The 17,429-nt window shown below is 38.7% G+C and overlaps 1 protein-coding gene across 1 annotated transcript in view; it reads left to right on the top strand.

The window, feature by feature from the left end:
• The window catches only part of HHAT (hedgehog acyltransferase), a 475,631-nt gene that overhangs the window by 238,484 nt on the left and 219,718 nt on the right, over positions 1-17,429 (top strand). The window contains exon 9 of the mRNA XM_021007864.2: positions 2,762-2,797. Within this exon, the coding sequence (XP_020863523.1) occupies positions 2,762-2,797 (36 nt within the window). The remainder of the gene's footprint in view (positions 1-2,761; positions 2,798-17,429) is intronic.

Here is a 17,429-nt window from a genome sequence, read left to right as displayed (position 1 = left end):
GGGGAATACTCATCAATTGGGGAATGGCTGAACAAGTTGTGGTATGTGATTGTGAGGGAATATTATTGTGCTATAAGAAATGTCAAGCAGGATGATTGCAGAAAATACTGAGAAGAATTGCCTGAACTGATGCAAAGTGAAGTAAGCAGAACCAGAAGAACATTGTACACAGTAATAGCAATATTGTATGATGATCAACTGTGAATGACTTAGCTATGCTCGGCAATACAGTGATCCAAGACAATTCCAAATGGTGAAAAAATGTTATCCACCTCCAGAGAAAGAACTGATGGAATCGGCATGTAAATCAAAGCATACTTATTTAAAACTTTTTTTCACAAATTGGCTAATATGGAAATATGTTTTGCAGGACTGCACATGTATAACCTATATCAAATTGCTTGTGTTGTGTATAAATTCAATGAAGGTAGACTTAGATATAGACTCCGAGCAATATGTTTATTAACAGTGATGTGTCTGTTAACTAAGTGGGTCACTCTGACAACCTCAGCAAAGCTAGCAACCCAAGTGAGAAGTGGGGGGCTCTTTACTGACATGAAGGGAAGGACGAGGGTCTGGGCAGTTTTGGAATCTTACAATTGGTTACAGGAAAGGTGGGCTGTCATTCAAGTTCAAGCTAATTATGCCCCTCTCTGAGAATTAAGGAAAGTTGATTGTTTTATGGGACTCTTCTGCCTCTGGTAATCTTGGGTAGGTGAGCAATAGCACCCAATTTGCTGTCCCGTTGGGGGAGGTTAAACCTCCCCTAATTGTACAAGGCCAAGCAAGGACAGAGAACATGTTTTTTTGGAGGGTAGCACCAGGTTAATCTGGTTGGGGCCTACAGACAACAAGCAGATGTCCAAGGAATTAGTGGCAGGAATTATATCAACTTTTCAACCGTACCTTTAAACTAACTCAGAGAGAAAACTACATTTCTGAGAAGGTGAATTCAGGCATATACTAACTCAGTTATAAAAATCAATACAGTAGAAATCAGAGGTAATATTAATTTTGATCTTTTCATGTTTGCCTTTTCAAGGAAAGAAGGAAGTGAGGAGAAGAATTTGGAACTCAAAATTAAAAAGGAAAAGATTGTTAAATTCTTTTTACACATGTAATTAAAAAATAAAATGAGAGGAAAAAAAGAAAGAAAATGGCTCTTAGAATTTTGGGAAGATGGGGAAGTCAGAAATTTGTTAGGGGCAGCTCTTTACCTCACCACATAAATTTTAAAAATTTAATTAATTAATTTTGATTTATCAACAATCATTTCCATAAGCCTTTGAGTTTTAAATTTTTCTCCCTCTCCCTCCCCACCTCCCTTCACAAGACAGTGTGCAATCTGATATAGGCTATACATTTACTTTCCTATTAAACATATTTTCACATTAGTCATGTTGTAAGGAAGAATTAGAACCAATAGAAGGAACCAAAAGAAAGAGGAAACAAAACAAAACAGGAGGAAAACAAAGAGCAAATAGTGTGCTTCGATTTGTATTCAAACTCCATAGCTCTTTCTTTGGACGTAGATCGCATTTTCCATCATGAGACTTTTGGAGACATCTTAGATCCTTGCATTGCTGATAAGGGCTAAGTCTATCAAAGTTAGTCATCACACAATGTGGCTGTTAAACGTTCTCCTGGTTCTGCTCATTTCACTTAGCATCAGTCCACACAAGTCTTTTCAGGTTTTTCTGAAGTTCACCTGCTCATCATTTCTTATGGCACAATAGTATTCCATTACATTCATATACCACAACTTGTTCAGCTACTCCCCAATTTATGGACATTCCCTCAATTTCCAATTCTTTGCCACCACAAAAAGAACTGCTATAAATATTTTTGTACATGTGGGTCCTTCTCCCATTTTTATGATCTCTTTGGGATACAGCTCTAGAAGTGATATTGCTGGGTCAAAGGGTATGCAAATTTTGATAGCCCTTTGGGCATAGTTGCAAATTGCTCTCCAAAATGGTTGGGTCATTTCACAACTCCACCAACAATGCATTAGTGTTCCAATTTTCCCACATCTCCAACATTTATTATTTTCCTGTTTTGTCATGTTGGCCAATCTGACAGGTGTAATGTCTCGCCACATAAATTAACCAAAATGCATAAAGCCTGGGGAGAGAATTAGAGAATTCCTCTTAAACTTCCTCTGTCCCCAACCCTTGCTCTATCCATTCCCCAAATAGGGTAATGAGTGTTTTGATGAACAGATCACTTCATGCTCATAGAAGACCAGTTTTATTAAAGGAATACGGAAGACATAGACACACATGTGACAACGGAGAGATTCACCTCTTCTCTAGGATCTTATGTTTTCTGTAATCTTCCTTTCTTTTTTACCTTTCAGATATTAGTTACTGTTACTCATAGAATAGATTTAGTTCTTAGCTGTGTAGCTAATAGATTTAAACTGCCATCAAATGAATAATGAAGGAATGGGATCAGGGAGACCTGAATCGAACTAAATCCAGCCTCAGACACTTGCTAATCATGTGACTTTGGGCAGGTCACTTAACCTTTTTTCTACCCCAGTCTTTTCAACTGCAAAATGGTGTTCTTAATAGAACCTACCTCACAGGGTTGTTGCAAAACTCAACCAAGATAGTTGTGAAGCACTTAGTGCCTGGAAGATAGTAGGCACTTAATAAATGCTTGTTCCTTTCCCTTCCCTTTCCCTTTTTAGTTGTCATGTTAGCCCTCATGGATAGGACTTTTTATTGACATGTGTATCCTTTTCTATTTCTTGCAGGTATTTTGATGTTGGGCTTCATAATTTCCTAATCCGGTAAGACGTTAATTTTATCTACGAACAGATCTCTGCTCGCACATCTGTTGATAGCAGTTTGCAATATTTGTTCTCTTGGTTAAACATTTTGAAGGAATACCAACAGTGCATTTTTCAGAAACATAAATAGCACTATTCTTCATGTGGCTCAGAGAATCTGTTCTATCATTAGTTTTTCATGCAAGTAAAGAAAAGCCTTTTAAAAAAGGTGCTCACACCTTGTGTTATCATTCCCCACAAGTGTGGTCCATTAATATTCCTATTTATAGGCTATTTATATAGATGTTTCAACAGCTGGTTGGGGGTGAAAAATTCTATCAGTTTGGACTCAGACATCAAGCAATTAATTTTAACTTTTTTTCTCCACATTGAATTGAATAGTTTTAATGAAATCAATAGATAATTTTGGTGTCATGCAGAAAGACATAGCCTTGAAGTTAAGAAATGTACATGTTTTGACTAATATGGAAATATGTTTTACATGATTGCCCATATATAACCTATATCAGATTGTTTGCCATCTTGGGGAGGGGAGAGAGGAAAATTTGAAACTCAAAATCTTAGGAAAAATGAATGGTGAAAAATGTCTTTACATGTAATTGGAAAAAATAAGATACTATTTTAAAAAAAGAAATGTACGTATTTGAAAGAGGCCACGTGATGTAGCTGCAGAGGTGTGAGACTTAACAGCCTGCAGGCCACATGCAGCCCTCAGCACTCCCTAAGAGCTGTCCAACTAGATTAAATGTAATTGGAAAATGTTTAACAAAATACATAAAAACCCAAGGGAATATAGATAATATTAATTTGTGATTTTTAAAGTCAACATGTATTGGCAGGTATCCATTTCTATTTGAGTTTGACATCATTGGCTGTAGTGGATAGATAGCCATGAGGTTAGGAAGATTAGCCTCTGAAACATACTGTCTAGGCAAGTGATCCTGGACCAGTCACTAAGGTGCTGGCTGACCTGCACAGGTAGAGGGAATTTTCTCATCTGGGAGTTCTTCATAGCAGTGAAATCATAGACCCAGTCCCTATCCTAATCCTTACATGTTTGAAAAGGACTGAGATGGTTTCATCAGGGATGGTTTATGGGAAGCAAGTTAGACCCAAAGACCTGATACAAATAAACCAGAAAAATTATTTGGTTAGTCAAAGGTTGCAACTTTCTTAGATCCTACAAAATTGCCTGCTTTCTGCAAGTATCAGTTACTCTAAATGCTTAATGAATAGCACCTAAATTAAGATGGTTGAAAATTGTTCATTAAACAGTGCTTTGAAGCCAGGGATCTCAGCAAAAGAATCGTGCACAGCAGCTAATAAAAATAATTTGAAATGTGGTTTAGGTTGTACAGAGTAGTTGTGCAGGTGTCTCTTCTAGCGTCTTAGTCTCTCTTATATAATTAAATGGGTCTCTAAAGGGATGTTCATTATTAATATTACCTAAGAACATTTACTTAGTTCCTAAGTGAATGTGATGATATTTAGGGTACTTTTCAGAGAAGAACCACATGATGCACCCTCAAGAAGCTTATAATCAAGACAATTCGGTTCAACAAATATTTATTAAATGCCTACAGTGTGTACTTCATGGTTACCTAGTATCTAATTTGCATATGTGTTGTACAGTTTACACTTGTTGTCTGTTGTATTAGAATGTAAGGTCCTTAAAGGGAAGGACCTTTTCTCTTTTGTCTTTGTAATTCCTAGCTCTAATCACAGTGTTTGGCATGTAGTAGATGCTTAATATATGCTTGTTAATTGATTGAGAAATAAAAACAAAACAATCTCTGCACTGAAAGATTTTACGATCTACTGGGGAATCAAAACATGTACGTAGATTAGGAAATACAAAGTACATACAAAATATGACAGTAAGATTTCAAGATGGAGAGAGCTGAGGAAGATCAGAAAAGACTTTTTGTTGGAGGTGACACCTAAGCTATGTTTTGAAGGAAATGTGGGATTCCAAAAGACAGAGGTGAAGGAGTTGTATGTTCAACAGCGATGATAGTGGGGATGCCTACATAATAGATATATGAAAGGTGGAATAAAACTGGGTGCGCAGTCCATGCAGGCTGAAGACAAGGATGAGGAAGCATAGCATTGAGATCCATGAAGATGTCGGTGGGAATTTCATGGCTAAACTTCGTACAGGAAGTGGTCAAAGTCTTCTGTCAGGGAAAGATTTATGGAGGAGTTGGAAAGCTTAGGCCCTTACTCCTATTCACAGCCCCTCATGCATCCCATGCTCCCCCTTTCCTCACTTTTGCCTCTCAGCTTCCCCTTCTTCCTTCAAGACTCATTTTTAAACTCACCAGGTTCCCTGGTTCCACCAGCTGTTAGAGATTTCTCCTCTGAGATCACATTTTTTCTACTCTGTGTCTTGAATATACCTAGTTATTTTACATAGTGCCTCTATCATTGCCTTCCCTCAGACTTTCTTGTGACAGCCATTCTGCTTCCTTTTACTCTCTCATATCAAACTTTAGATCCAGTGAACCCATGTCTTTCCTTTTCCAGTTGGAGCACTACACAACCCATACCATTCCTTCATTTGCTACATAGTGTCTCAAGAGCATGTGAGCTCTTTGAGAGCAGGGACTGTCCTTTGCCTTTCTTTGTATCCTCAAGTGCTTAGCAAAGTACCTGGTGCATAGTGACTGCTTAATAAATTCGTATTGACTGGCTATAAAATGAGGCAGTTGAATTAGATGATTTTTAAGGTCATTGGAGGATTGGCTTATTGCTAGGCTGTAAATGACAGAAGTGACTTGGTGTTTGACTGCTAATTGACCCAGTTGTGTACCAGGATGTTTCTATGTGCCCAAGACTAGTTTAGTCAGCCATGTTTAGTCAAGGAATTCAAAGCTTTGCTTATTTCAAACAAACTTCAGCAAACTTTAGCTAATCCAGGTGTGCAAGGTTAACAAATATTCCTAATTGCCCTTGAAGGTCAATAAAGGGAGGTTGTAGTCCAGACCAAGTGATGATTGCCCCTAAGGTCTCTTTCCCACTGAGTCCCTATGAATCTGCCCAGCAACAAAAATTTGTTTTAAGAGCTGGAACCTGGAGATTTGGGGCTCTTAACTGGGGTATGCATCCCACAGTATTCCCATGCCACCACCTGTGCTGTCCATGGAATGCAGGGCTGGGGAGCTGCATGATTACATGGCTGTAATTAATAAACTGCTTGTGATCCTTTGAGCACTTATGTTTCTTTTTAGTACCTCATCCACAATCTCCTTACATCACTTTCTGACCTAAATCTATGATCTTGTGATCCTATCTTCAAAAAAAGAAGCATATTCCTCTCTTGCACAAGGAAGGGAGAATGTGAGAGACATTCTCCTGGAATTTTTTTTTTTAATAGATGCTTTACTGGGATGCAGAGACTTATTATACACTTGACTATGTCAGGACATATTGAATGTTTGCCTTTTAAGCATAAACATAACTTCAGCCTACTTAAACTTAATCAGCAGTTTGATGGATGGGGCCTATCTAAATTGGTATAAATTAAAACCAAGCCAAGTCCTCTTAAGAATCTCTGCAAAGCATGCTGTTCAGCTAAGATGTGCTTCCATTTAAGTTGATTTTATTTTATTTTTTTCAGCAGGGCTGGGTTGCAAGGAATGAGCTGTCACATTTAAAGAGAAATTAGCATTTTTAGTATTGAAGTTGTGTATGGTGTTTAGTTTATGATGACTGTGGGAAAAATCAATGTACTCTCATCTCCTGAGTTTGGTATAAATCAAAGGAAAGTCATTCAGAGAGTCTCTTAGAAGAATCTCTTTAAAAGAATACAGTTGACTAGAACTTGATATGAGACCAGAATGGAAAAAGAGAAGGGATTAAAAACAAAGCAGCTTGGGTGTGCTACGAGTTTGTTATGTTATGTTATGTTGTTTTAATTTAATTGTTTTTAGCAGGTCTGGTTGCAAGGAATGAGCTGTCGCATTTAAAGAGAAAGGAGCATTTTCAGTATTGAAGTTATGTGTGGTGTTTAGTTTATGATGACTGTGGGAAAAATAAATGAATTCCCATCTCCTGAGTTTGGTATAAATCGAAGAAAAGTCATTCAGAGAGTCTTCTGGAAGAATCCCTTTAAAAGAATACAGTTGACTGCAGAACTTGATATGAGACCAGAAGGGAAAAATAGAAAGAAGTGATTAAAAACAAAGAAGCTTCAGTGTGCTACAAGAAATGAGATGACTTTTTTTAAAATGTGGTTTGAATTCTTGTCAGAGAAGGAAACAACAGCACTATGTTTTTGGTTCAATTTGTTCTGTCCACGGCCACTTTCGTTTTGACAACAAAATTTGCACAAGCTCACCCTTCCCATAAGAATGTGTCTCCCCACTTGTTCCTGGCCTCCATCATTGACTTCCCTCAGATTTTCTTAAGCCATTCTGCTTCTTTTTACTCTTTCATATCAAACATCAGATTCAGTGAACCCATTTCTTTCCTTTTCCAGTTGGAGCACTACACAATCCATACCATTTCTTCATTTGCTACATAAAATAATAATCCAAACTATTCCCCTTCCTTTATGTACAGCAGTTCTGTTTAACTAAATGTTTTTGGGGAGGACATGTCCTCCACTGAAGTCTTCATCCACAGTGTCACATTGTGTTGTAGAAATGACCCTGTATTCTCTAAAGCTAAAGTGTCTGTTAAGTTGATTTGGGCTAGGTCTACCAAGCTGATAAGGCTTTGAATATAGGCTGGGGACAGACCCACATATTTTTAGATGAGGGCACATCTAGCTAAACTTAGCTAGATCGTCACCAGATTGGCCAAAGTGTGATGAAATTTTTGACCATAGAAAAGCACAAAAACCACCTGCTAAATGTTAGAAGAGTCACAATCTGTATTGGTAGAGGAAGTAGCACATGCTCTGAGGCTACTATCCCAAATTCTCTTAGCACAAATGAACTCAACTCCCAGAATGTGCCCACTCTATCCCTTCAGGGCTCTAGAGTTAGCCCTGAGGGGTTGGGGTTGTATTTTTCTAACAATATAGCTCTTGGATTATCAAGTTGTTGGGTGTTTAATGAAGTGGTATAGTAAGAAGAGTTGGTACAACCATTCCCCCCTCCCCCACAAATTGTGACACACTCTCTCTCACTAGCACACGTGTAGTCCAGCAGAAAGTTAGATTAAGCCTAAAGAGCACATGTGGCCAAGGGGTCATTCATAGCTCCTGGTGGAAGTTCTTTTCTTTCCTTTGTGAGGTCTCAAGAAGAGTGGTGTAGATTCTTTGCTAGGTCCTTCATAGAACTGTGAATCTGTCCAGTCTGTCCTTGGTTTCTGATGTAGACACTGCCAGCAGCTGATGTTCTGGGGAGACAGTATTAGGATGCTGATGAGAAGGGAAGTCCAAAATCCTCAGACCCTTCTAAGCTCACAACGTTTCCCTCTGGCCAAAGTGTAAATGTTTTCCTCTTCTCTCCTTCCTGTCCCTCCCCCACCCTGAAAAATCCCTCCTTAGGAGGATTAGCTGGTCTACACAGTCCTCATTTCAAATCTTTGACCACCTAAAAAGGCTCAGTATTTTATAGAGGACCATTGAGGGCATGACCAAGTTGCCTCAGCCTACCAAAACCCTTTTCTTGGGCAACATCACTTCCAATTCAACCAGTGGCTATCAAAGACATCTAAATTAATCAAGGCCATTTTACACTTGATTGGAAGGCCTTTGATTGATTTTGTTCAATTGAAGCCCATTCCCAACTAGTTAAGTTGCAAGGGTGTAGACTTTTATCATTTACATGAGGTACAATGGGGTAGGTTGATTGATTTACTCAACTGATCTATTACACTTAGAGATAAAATCAGAGATACATGGAATGTTGAAGTCTGAAGGACATATATGACTGGAAAAGAAGGAAAATCAGTCATATAGAAAGAATGAAAGATATCACAGATGGACAGCCTGAGTAGTATGCCTGCCTGAGGTTATTATTAGATTCTGAATTCTTTTTTGGTCAGCATAAGTTTTCATCCTTCTATCCCCAGAACCTAGAAGAGTTCTTTTTACTTAGTGAGTACTTAATAACTATTTGTCAAGTTGAATTAAGCTAACAACAACAAAAAAGGGCTCCAAGTATATTGGGTAGATCTACTTTGTTGGATTTAATGAGAAAGCAGATAAGAATCACATGGAATGCAAAAGAATGGAGAAAATACCTACATTAATCTTGTATTCCCCAAAATATTGAACACTAGTTATCAGAAGAAAAGTGATCATATGTCCTTAAAATGTCCCCATGATGATAGATTTCTAGGAAAGCTTAACCAAAATAAAATGGAAAGGAGGGAGTAGGGTCACTGAATCATTTATAAGGACTTCGTGAGCCTTGGATAGGATGAGAGAATGAATCACCAAGGTTCCATATAAGAGATGAACAATATTTGGTTTGAACAGCTTTAGAAAGAGGTATGACTCCGAAGGGAGTCAGACTTTATGCTGGGCAAATAGAGGGGGAAAATAGGTTTAATTGACTCATTTAATTACTTAGATAACATCTTAGGGATTCATATGGGCTATGAAGTTTTATGTTCCTTATTAATGAGGAAAGTCATGGACTGGGGATCTGAAAAGCTGGGTTCTAATTCAGGCTTTTCTACAGATTAACAGTTGGGCTTTAGACAAATCACTTTACCTTTCTGAATATCAGTTTCCACATTTGTGAAATGAGGAAGTTGACACTTGCCCTATTTCTGTGGGAAAAATTCTTGTGAAAATAAAATGAGATAGTTAACGTAATTATTTTCATACTACAGACACTCTCTACCTTAACATCATTAGTTGGTCTTGATAAAACATGGCTTTTGTTGAGATATGGCAGGTGGTTTCATAGAAACAATAGACAACTAATGGAATGAAGTTATAATTTTTTTTTTCAAAACTGCAAAGGAGGGTATAACATACAGTATTCTGTCAGTCAACAGTCATTAAAAAAAACCAACTAGGCAATGTTTTAACAGTTATTGCAAAATTATGTTAGTCAGAGTGACCACAAGTAGGTATACCTGCATCTAATCAATCAATAAATCAACAAATACTTATTAAGCACTAACTGTGTACCAGGAACCATGATAGGTCTCCACATAAAATGAATGAAATAAGCCTTATTCACAAAGAGTTTATATTCTAATGGGAAAGACAGCAAGCATATGTGTCAATATGTACAGAATAAATATAAAGAGAATAAATGCAAATAGAAACAAATAAGTTAAATAAAAGATAATTGGGGAGGGAGGAAGGGCAGGCTCTGGCATTTATAGGAATCAGGAGAGCCTTCGCATAGAAGGTGGTACTTGAGCTATGGGTTTTTTTTATTTGAAATTTTTTTTTATTTTTAACATGTGTTTTTAAAACTTTGGGTTACAAATTTTCTCCCTTCCTCCCTCCCCACCCACCCTCATTGAAAAGGCAAGCATCTTGATACAGGTTATAGATGTGTAGTCATGCAAAACACTTCCATAGTAGTCATGTTGTGAAAAACTAAGTATATTTCCCTTCATCCTATCCTACCCCCCCATTTAGTCTATTCTCTCTTTTGACCCTGTCCCACCTCAGAAGTGTTTACTTCTGATTATCCCCTCCCCCAATCTGCCCTCCCCTCTATCAACCCTCTGCTCTCTTGTCCCCTTCCCCCCTTATTTTCCTGTAGGGTAAGATAGATTTCCATACCCCACTGTGTATGTTATTCCTTCCTTAAGCCAAATCCTATGAGAATAAGATTCATTCATTCCCTCTCATCTTCTCCCATTTCCCCTCCACTGTAAAAGCGTTTTCTTGTCTGTTTCATGTGAGATAATTTACCCCACTCTACTTCTCTGTTTCTCCTTCTCCCAGTATAATCCTCTTTTACCCCTTAATTTTATTTTCCAGATATTACCCCTTCATCTTCAACTCACCCTGTGCCCTCTGTCTATCTATCTATACATACATATATAATTTTTTTCCCTCCCAGTACCCTAATACTGACAAAGGACTCATGAGTTACAAATGTCATCTTTCCCTGCAGGAATGTAAACAGTTAACCTTAATAAGTCTCTTATGATTTCTCTTTCCTGTTTACCTCTTCCATGTTTCACTTGAGTCTTGTATTTGAAAGTCAAATTTTATATTCAGCTCTGGTCTTTTCCTCAGAATGCTTGAAAGTCCCCTATTTCATTGAATGACCATTTTTTACCCTGAAGGATTATACTCAGTTTTGCTGGGTAGGTGATTCTTGGTTGTAATCCTATCTCCTTTGCCCTCCAGAATATTATATTCTAAGCCCTGCGGTCCCTTAATGTAGAAGCTGCTAAATCTTGTGTTATCCTGATTGTGTTTCCACAATACTTGAATTGTTTCTTTCTGGCTGCCTGCAATATTTTCTCCTTGACCTGGGAGTTCTGGAATTTGGCTATAATATTCCTAGGAGTTTTCCTTTGGGGATCTCTTTCAGGAGGTGATCAGTGGATTCTTTCAATTTCTATTTTGCCCTCTGGTTCTAAAATATCAGGGCAGTTTTCCTTGATAATTTCTTGAAAGATGATGTCTAGGCTCTTTTTTTGATCATGGCTTTCAGATAGTCCAATAATTTTAAAGTTCTCTCTCCTGGATCTATTTTCCAGGTTAGTTGTTTTTCTAATGAGCTATCTCACATTGTTTTCTAATTTTTCATTCTTTTGGATTTGTTTTACAGTGTCTTGATTTGTCATAAAGTCGCTAGCTTCCAATTGGTCTATTCTAATTTTTAAGGAAGTGTTCTCTTCAGTAAGCTTTTGGACTTCCTTTTCCATTTGGCCAATTTTGCTTTTTAGGGCATTCTTTTCCTCATTGGCTTTTTGGACCTCTTTTGCCCTTTGGGTTAGGCTATTTTTTAAGGTGTTATTTTCTTCAGTATTTTTTGGGGTCTCCTTTAGCATCACTCTCAATTTTTTCTCTACTTCTCTTACTTGCTTCTCAAAATCTTTTTTGAGCTATTCCATGGCCTGGGACCAATTCATATTTTTCTTGGAGGCTTTGGATATAGGAGCTTTGGCTTCTTTGTCTTCTTCTGGTTGTGTGTTTTGATATTCTTTGTTACCAAAGTAAGATAATATAGTCTGACTCTTTTTGCACTGCTTGCTCATGATCCCAGCCAATTACTTGAGTTATACACTCTTTGTTAAGGTAGGGGTCTGTTTCCAGTGTGGAGAATGTACTGTCCCAAGCTTTGGGCAAAGGAATCCTGCAACAGCAGAGAGATCCCTGCAATCCTCCTCTGATCAGCCACTCGATTCTCCCTCAGTCTGTAGGCCAGAAGCTCAGGAGGCAGCCACCACCCCAGGGCCAAGCTTGGTACTAGGGCCAGGAAACCTCCCACCCTTGCTTCTCTCTCACCATCGCAAACAGACTTTTCCCACTGACCTTCTAAGTTGTCTTTGGCATTCATGGGTTGAGAAGTCTGGAAACCACCACAGCTGCCTGCAATTCAGTCCCCTGAGGCCTGCTCGAGGATCGCTGCAGCCTGTGCGCCCATGCTGAACTGCATTCCTCTCCCAGCCCGGCGCAATATACCTTTCTAATCAACCATCCAGTTTATCTTGGGCTGGAAATTTGTTTCACTCTGTCTTTTTGTGGGTTCTGCTGCTTTAGAATTTATTTAGAGACATTTTTTAGAGATATTTGGAGAGGTTTGAGGGAGAGCTCAAGCAAGTCACTGCTTTTATTCTACCATCTTGGCTCTGCCTCTTGAGCTGTATCTTAAACAGAGAAATTCTATCAGATAGTGGTGAGGAGCACAAAGTCCCATACAAAATATAGTAAATCACAAGATTTAGAGTGATAAAGGAATTTAGATATTCTCTAATTTAACCCTTTCATTTACAGATAAGGAAATGGTCTCAGAAAGGTAAAATAGACAGTCCAGAGCAGGGGTGGGGAAACTTGAGGCCACACATGGCCCTCTAGGTCCTCAAATGCAGTCCTTTGAATCCAAACTTCACAGGGAAATAAGTTTGGATTCAGTCAAAGGGCTGCACTTGAGGACCTAGAGGGCCACGTGTGGCCTTGAGGCCACAGGTTTCCCACCTCTGGTCTAGAGAGTCTACTGTAGTACAACTAGTAAGTAGCAAAGCCAGTACTTGAATCCAGATCCTGTGATCAAATTCAATGCCCCCCCCCCAATTCCTTTTTGTTTCTCTGGGCAAAGGATTGTTAGTGTTTATGTTGAATGGGAAACCACAGATTTTCTTTATGATTTTTAGGAAAAGTTTTTAACATCAGTGCTTTCTAAGCCTGCACAACCCCTCCTGCAGCATCTCTCTTGTTTACTTCACTGCTGTAGCTGTCTCTACTTCTGACGGTGCACTGGTGGTGAGGGTAAACTGTGCCTAATCTAGTTTCATTTTCAGAATCTCCTCCCTTACCTGCTTGCAGTGGGCTTCATTCTAAAGCGGTCGAGGCTGTTTTCTTGATAGTGTGGCAGCTCCTTCCTTTGATCTCCTTCCTACAGTTTGCCTACTCTGCTTTAGTCAGGATGTTCTGCCTACCTTACCACCACACCTCAGAGAATGTAAAACGAACTCTTCCTGTGTTGTGGTGAGAGCTAGGCTGGCCTAAGTCTTGCCTGAGGTGTTGGTAGTATTTATGCCTAGGGCAGATTTGATTACTGTTTGCCAAGGAGGCCATTGTCTAGGGATCCTGGCATGGACAGTGGAAGTACACCACATTTTGTCTTGGCCCCCTGGAACTGTTTGAGAAGATCTCTGAAGTGAGTGTACAGTTTGAAAGACAAATACTTCCCACTGAGTAAACAGATCCTGTGTGGCGACAAGTTTGAAATAGAAAAAATGGGAACAGCCACCAACATTTACACTTATATTTGATTTTGCTCTTTTGAAACACGGTTTTATTCTTATGATAGAAAGGATACAGTGAGAGGGCTGTTTGTCTCTTGTAGCAACTTCTGTTCTTATTCTGTGAGGTAGATCAGGGACTTCCAAGGGTCTGGGATGTCTCTGAGCTTCTGGAATGGGAACAGGTTTTTAATAATAAAACAGCTGCTGGGTTGATAAGGTATCAGCTACTGAACTCTGAAATAAGGAAAGCTGGTGTTATCTGACTTTTCCTTTCCCTTAAGTGGTTACTTAAATATTGAAGTAATTTTGTAGTTTCTCTCTTATAAAACCAGACCCAATGCAGAATGGTGTTTACATTTGAACAAAACAAACAAACAAAAAAAAACCCACCACCACTAGGACAACTAGAAATACCCTGCCCCCAAAGCAGACAATATTGTCTTTAGGGTACACTGATTTGTGGAGGAAAGTAAAACTGGAAAATGAGTATGGACCCAGAACAATAGTAATTGTAAAGATATTAGAGGTGATGATGACAAAAAAGTGCTTAGAATCCCAGGACCCACAAATCTTGGTCTTAATCCACTTTTCCCTATCATGTCCTGCTTTTCTGCATATATCATATCTTATAGCAAAACTAGACTATTCCTTGCTCCCCATGCATGCCTAAGGCTTTTCTGCCTTTTTTTCACACCATTCTTTTTACCTTCAATGCCCCCTCTCTCATCTTTGCCACTACCTCTCCCTCAAGGCATAGCTCAAATGCCACCTCCTTCATGAAGCTTTCCATGATTCAGATCCCTACCCCACCTTCCATTTGGATGTGTTCTTTCTTGAATCCATATCACATGTTGGTACTCCTACAACAGCACAGGATCTCAGAAATCAAAGTGATCTCAGGGTTTGTCTAGTCTGGACCACCCCTGGACAGGTTCTTTTCTATAAGATCCCTGATACAACCTCTGTTTAAAGACCTCTAGTATTGAAGACCCACTATCTTTTGTTTTCATTCTTAGTATATTCTATTTATATTATAGTTGTTTATATACTTCTCTTATCCCTTCCACTAGAATGCAAGTTCCTTTAGGCCAAGGACTATGTTGATTCAATTAAATATCTTCTTTGTGCAGTATACTGCACTGAGAATGCAAAGATGAAAATGTTGCAGTCCTTCCTCTCCAGGTACTTACAGTCTAATATAATCGGGAATAAGAAATGTACATCAGTAATACAAGGGAGGCTGTGATAAGTACCAAAGGCCAAAGTATTAGTTATAAGTGATTTGAGAAGAGAGAGCTCATTTATGCTGGAGGGGAGTAAGGGTCAGGGAAGACTTTATGGACTGAGGAAGTGGTACCTGAGTTTGACCTTGAAGAAAGAGAAGAGCCCATCAGGCAAGAAAATGGAAGGTGTTTGTTCTAGGTATGGGGTAAATCACCTTTGGAAATTCACAAAGATGAGAGAAGATGGCACGAAGTGGGTGTGGAAGAGATGGTTTGAAGTAGAAATGACAAGATTTGGCAAGGAACTGGTTATGTGGGATGAGTAAGAGTGAGGAGTTGAGGAAGACATAGAGGTTGTGGACCTATGTGAGTGGGGGGATGCTGGGGCCATTGATAGTAGCAGAGATGTTTGAAAGAGGAGGAGATTTTGGGGGAAGTGATGATGAGTTCTATTTTAGATGTCTTGAGATTGAAAAACTTAAGTCAGATGAGAGAAAGTCTTGAATTCCAGGTTAAAGAGTTTGTATTTTCTACTGTGAGTAATGGGGAGCCACTGCTTTATTGAGTGATAGAGCAATGGATGATGGGAATGAGGGAAAGGATAACAGATACACAGCATGAGTGTTACACTGGTGCCTCTGAAATGTTAAAAGACTTAGGCAGAAGGCCTTTAGCACATTGGGTAGGTTCCATGGGAGGACATGGACAACAGTCATATGGAATGAGATGACAATCTACATCATTGAAGGAAGTACCCCTGTCAGTGAAATTTCATATCCATTGACATAGTGAAGTTAGTGGGGAGCCACTGAAGATTTTTGAGCAGGGCAGAAATATAAGATCTATGAATTTATATATCATTTTTAGCGATGTTAAGAATGGTTTAGAGAAGGGAGACACTAGAGATAGGGAAACTAGAAGGTTCTTATACTAGCATAGGCCTAAACTAAGATTATAGCATTGGGATTGATGTAAAAGATCTTGCAGAGGAAAAATCAGTAGCACTTGACAACTGATTTGCTGTAGGTGGTATGAAAAAGGAGCTAATAAAAATGACATTTAGGTTATGTATGGGTGACTGGGAGTATGGCAGTGGCATCAATAGAAATAGGGAAATTAAGAGGACAGCTTAGCATAAGAAGTATAAAACCTTACCCAAGCAATGGATTCCCTGAAATTACCAAACAGAATGACTCCATAAAACAACAAGAAATATTAAAACCAAGTCAAATACTAAAATAAAACAATTTAATATTAGGAAATATTAAAAGATTAGAAAAAGAAAAGAAAATGTTAAGGTATATGATGTCAAGAATAACTGACCTGGAAAACATATCAAGGAAAGATAATTGAAGAGTCATTGGACCACCTGAAAGCCATGACAAAAAAAAGAGCCTAGATATCATATTTAAAGAAATCATGAAGGAATATTGCCCCGACATATTAGAACAAGAGGGCATAGAAAGAATCCATGGATCATCTCCTGAAAAAATCCCCAGAGTAGAACAGGAAGGGATCTCAGAGGCCATCTAGTCTAATACCCCCATTTTATAGATGAAGAAAATGAGGCCCAGATTTGTCCAGTATTGTAGAAGGGATTCTTGTTCAGGTGTGATGAATCAGGATCAGAAATTCTTAATCTAAGATCTGTAAACTTAAAAAAAAATTAATAACTGTACTTCAGTGTAATTGGTTTCTTTTGTTATTCTATGTATGCTGATTTGTGCATTTAGAAGCATTATTGTGAGAAGGGGTCCATAGGAAACAAAAAGAGTTCAGAATCTCTGCACTAGGTGAAATGACATCGAACAGTGGCTCTGGAGTAGAGGATGTGGTTTCAAATTTTGTTGTTAACACCTGTTACCTGTTTGACCTTGGACAAGTCACTTAATCTCAGTTTTTCATGCATAAAATGAGTGAATTGTACTAAATGGCCTCTGAGGCTTTTTGGTTGTAGATCTATGATCCCATCTTGGATGTATGGTAAGATCTCTGAGGTTGTTTCTTGCTGTCTGACCCAGTGACTGCAGGTAGCTCAGAAATAACTCCCTCTCAAAGAAGCCTTCTTAAGCTTATCATCATAGGGGTGATCCTTCCGTGGAGCCCTGTCTGCCTTGATTAAACAAGTGATTCCTCTTCCTTTTCTGTTCCTTGACTTTCACACAGTTGCAAATATGCAGTTTTCCTGATTTATGCATTTTTTCAGTGTTTCTTATTTAGCAAGGCACATGTCCTCTTTCTGTACCCCTCTCTCTGTTGCTGTTTATAAGCCCCCTTTGGCCAAGGTCTGGGCCACATGCTCTGTAGGAGCTTATGAAGTAAAATTTTGCCAATGAGGAGCTGACTCATTAACAAAGGATGCAGGCACAGAGGTTGGAATTTCACTACAGTGAGATTTAGGAACAGTCTTTGGTTACTCATGCTCATCTGTCACTGGCTCTGATGTACAAAGTACATCAAGGTACAAAATTGTACATTGAAAAGATTTTTTGCCCCCTGTTTCTTTGAAAACAACTCTATGTGGTGTTAACAGACCTAAACTATCATTTAATTTCCATGTT

Source organism: Phascolarctos cinereus, unplaced genomic scaffold, assembly GCF_003287225.1.
Source record: "Phascolarctos cinereus isolate Bilbo 61053 unplaced genomic scaffold, phaCin_HiC Scaffold_5;HRSCAF=322, whole genome shotgun sequence".
NCBI lineage: Eukaryota > Metazoa > Chordata > Mammalia > Diprotodontia > Phascolarctidae > Phascolarctos > Phascolarctos cinereus.
Note: the sequence above shows the minus strand (reverse complement) of the source record. Positions and strands in the feature narration are given on the sequence as shown.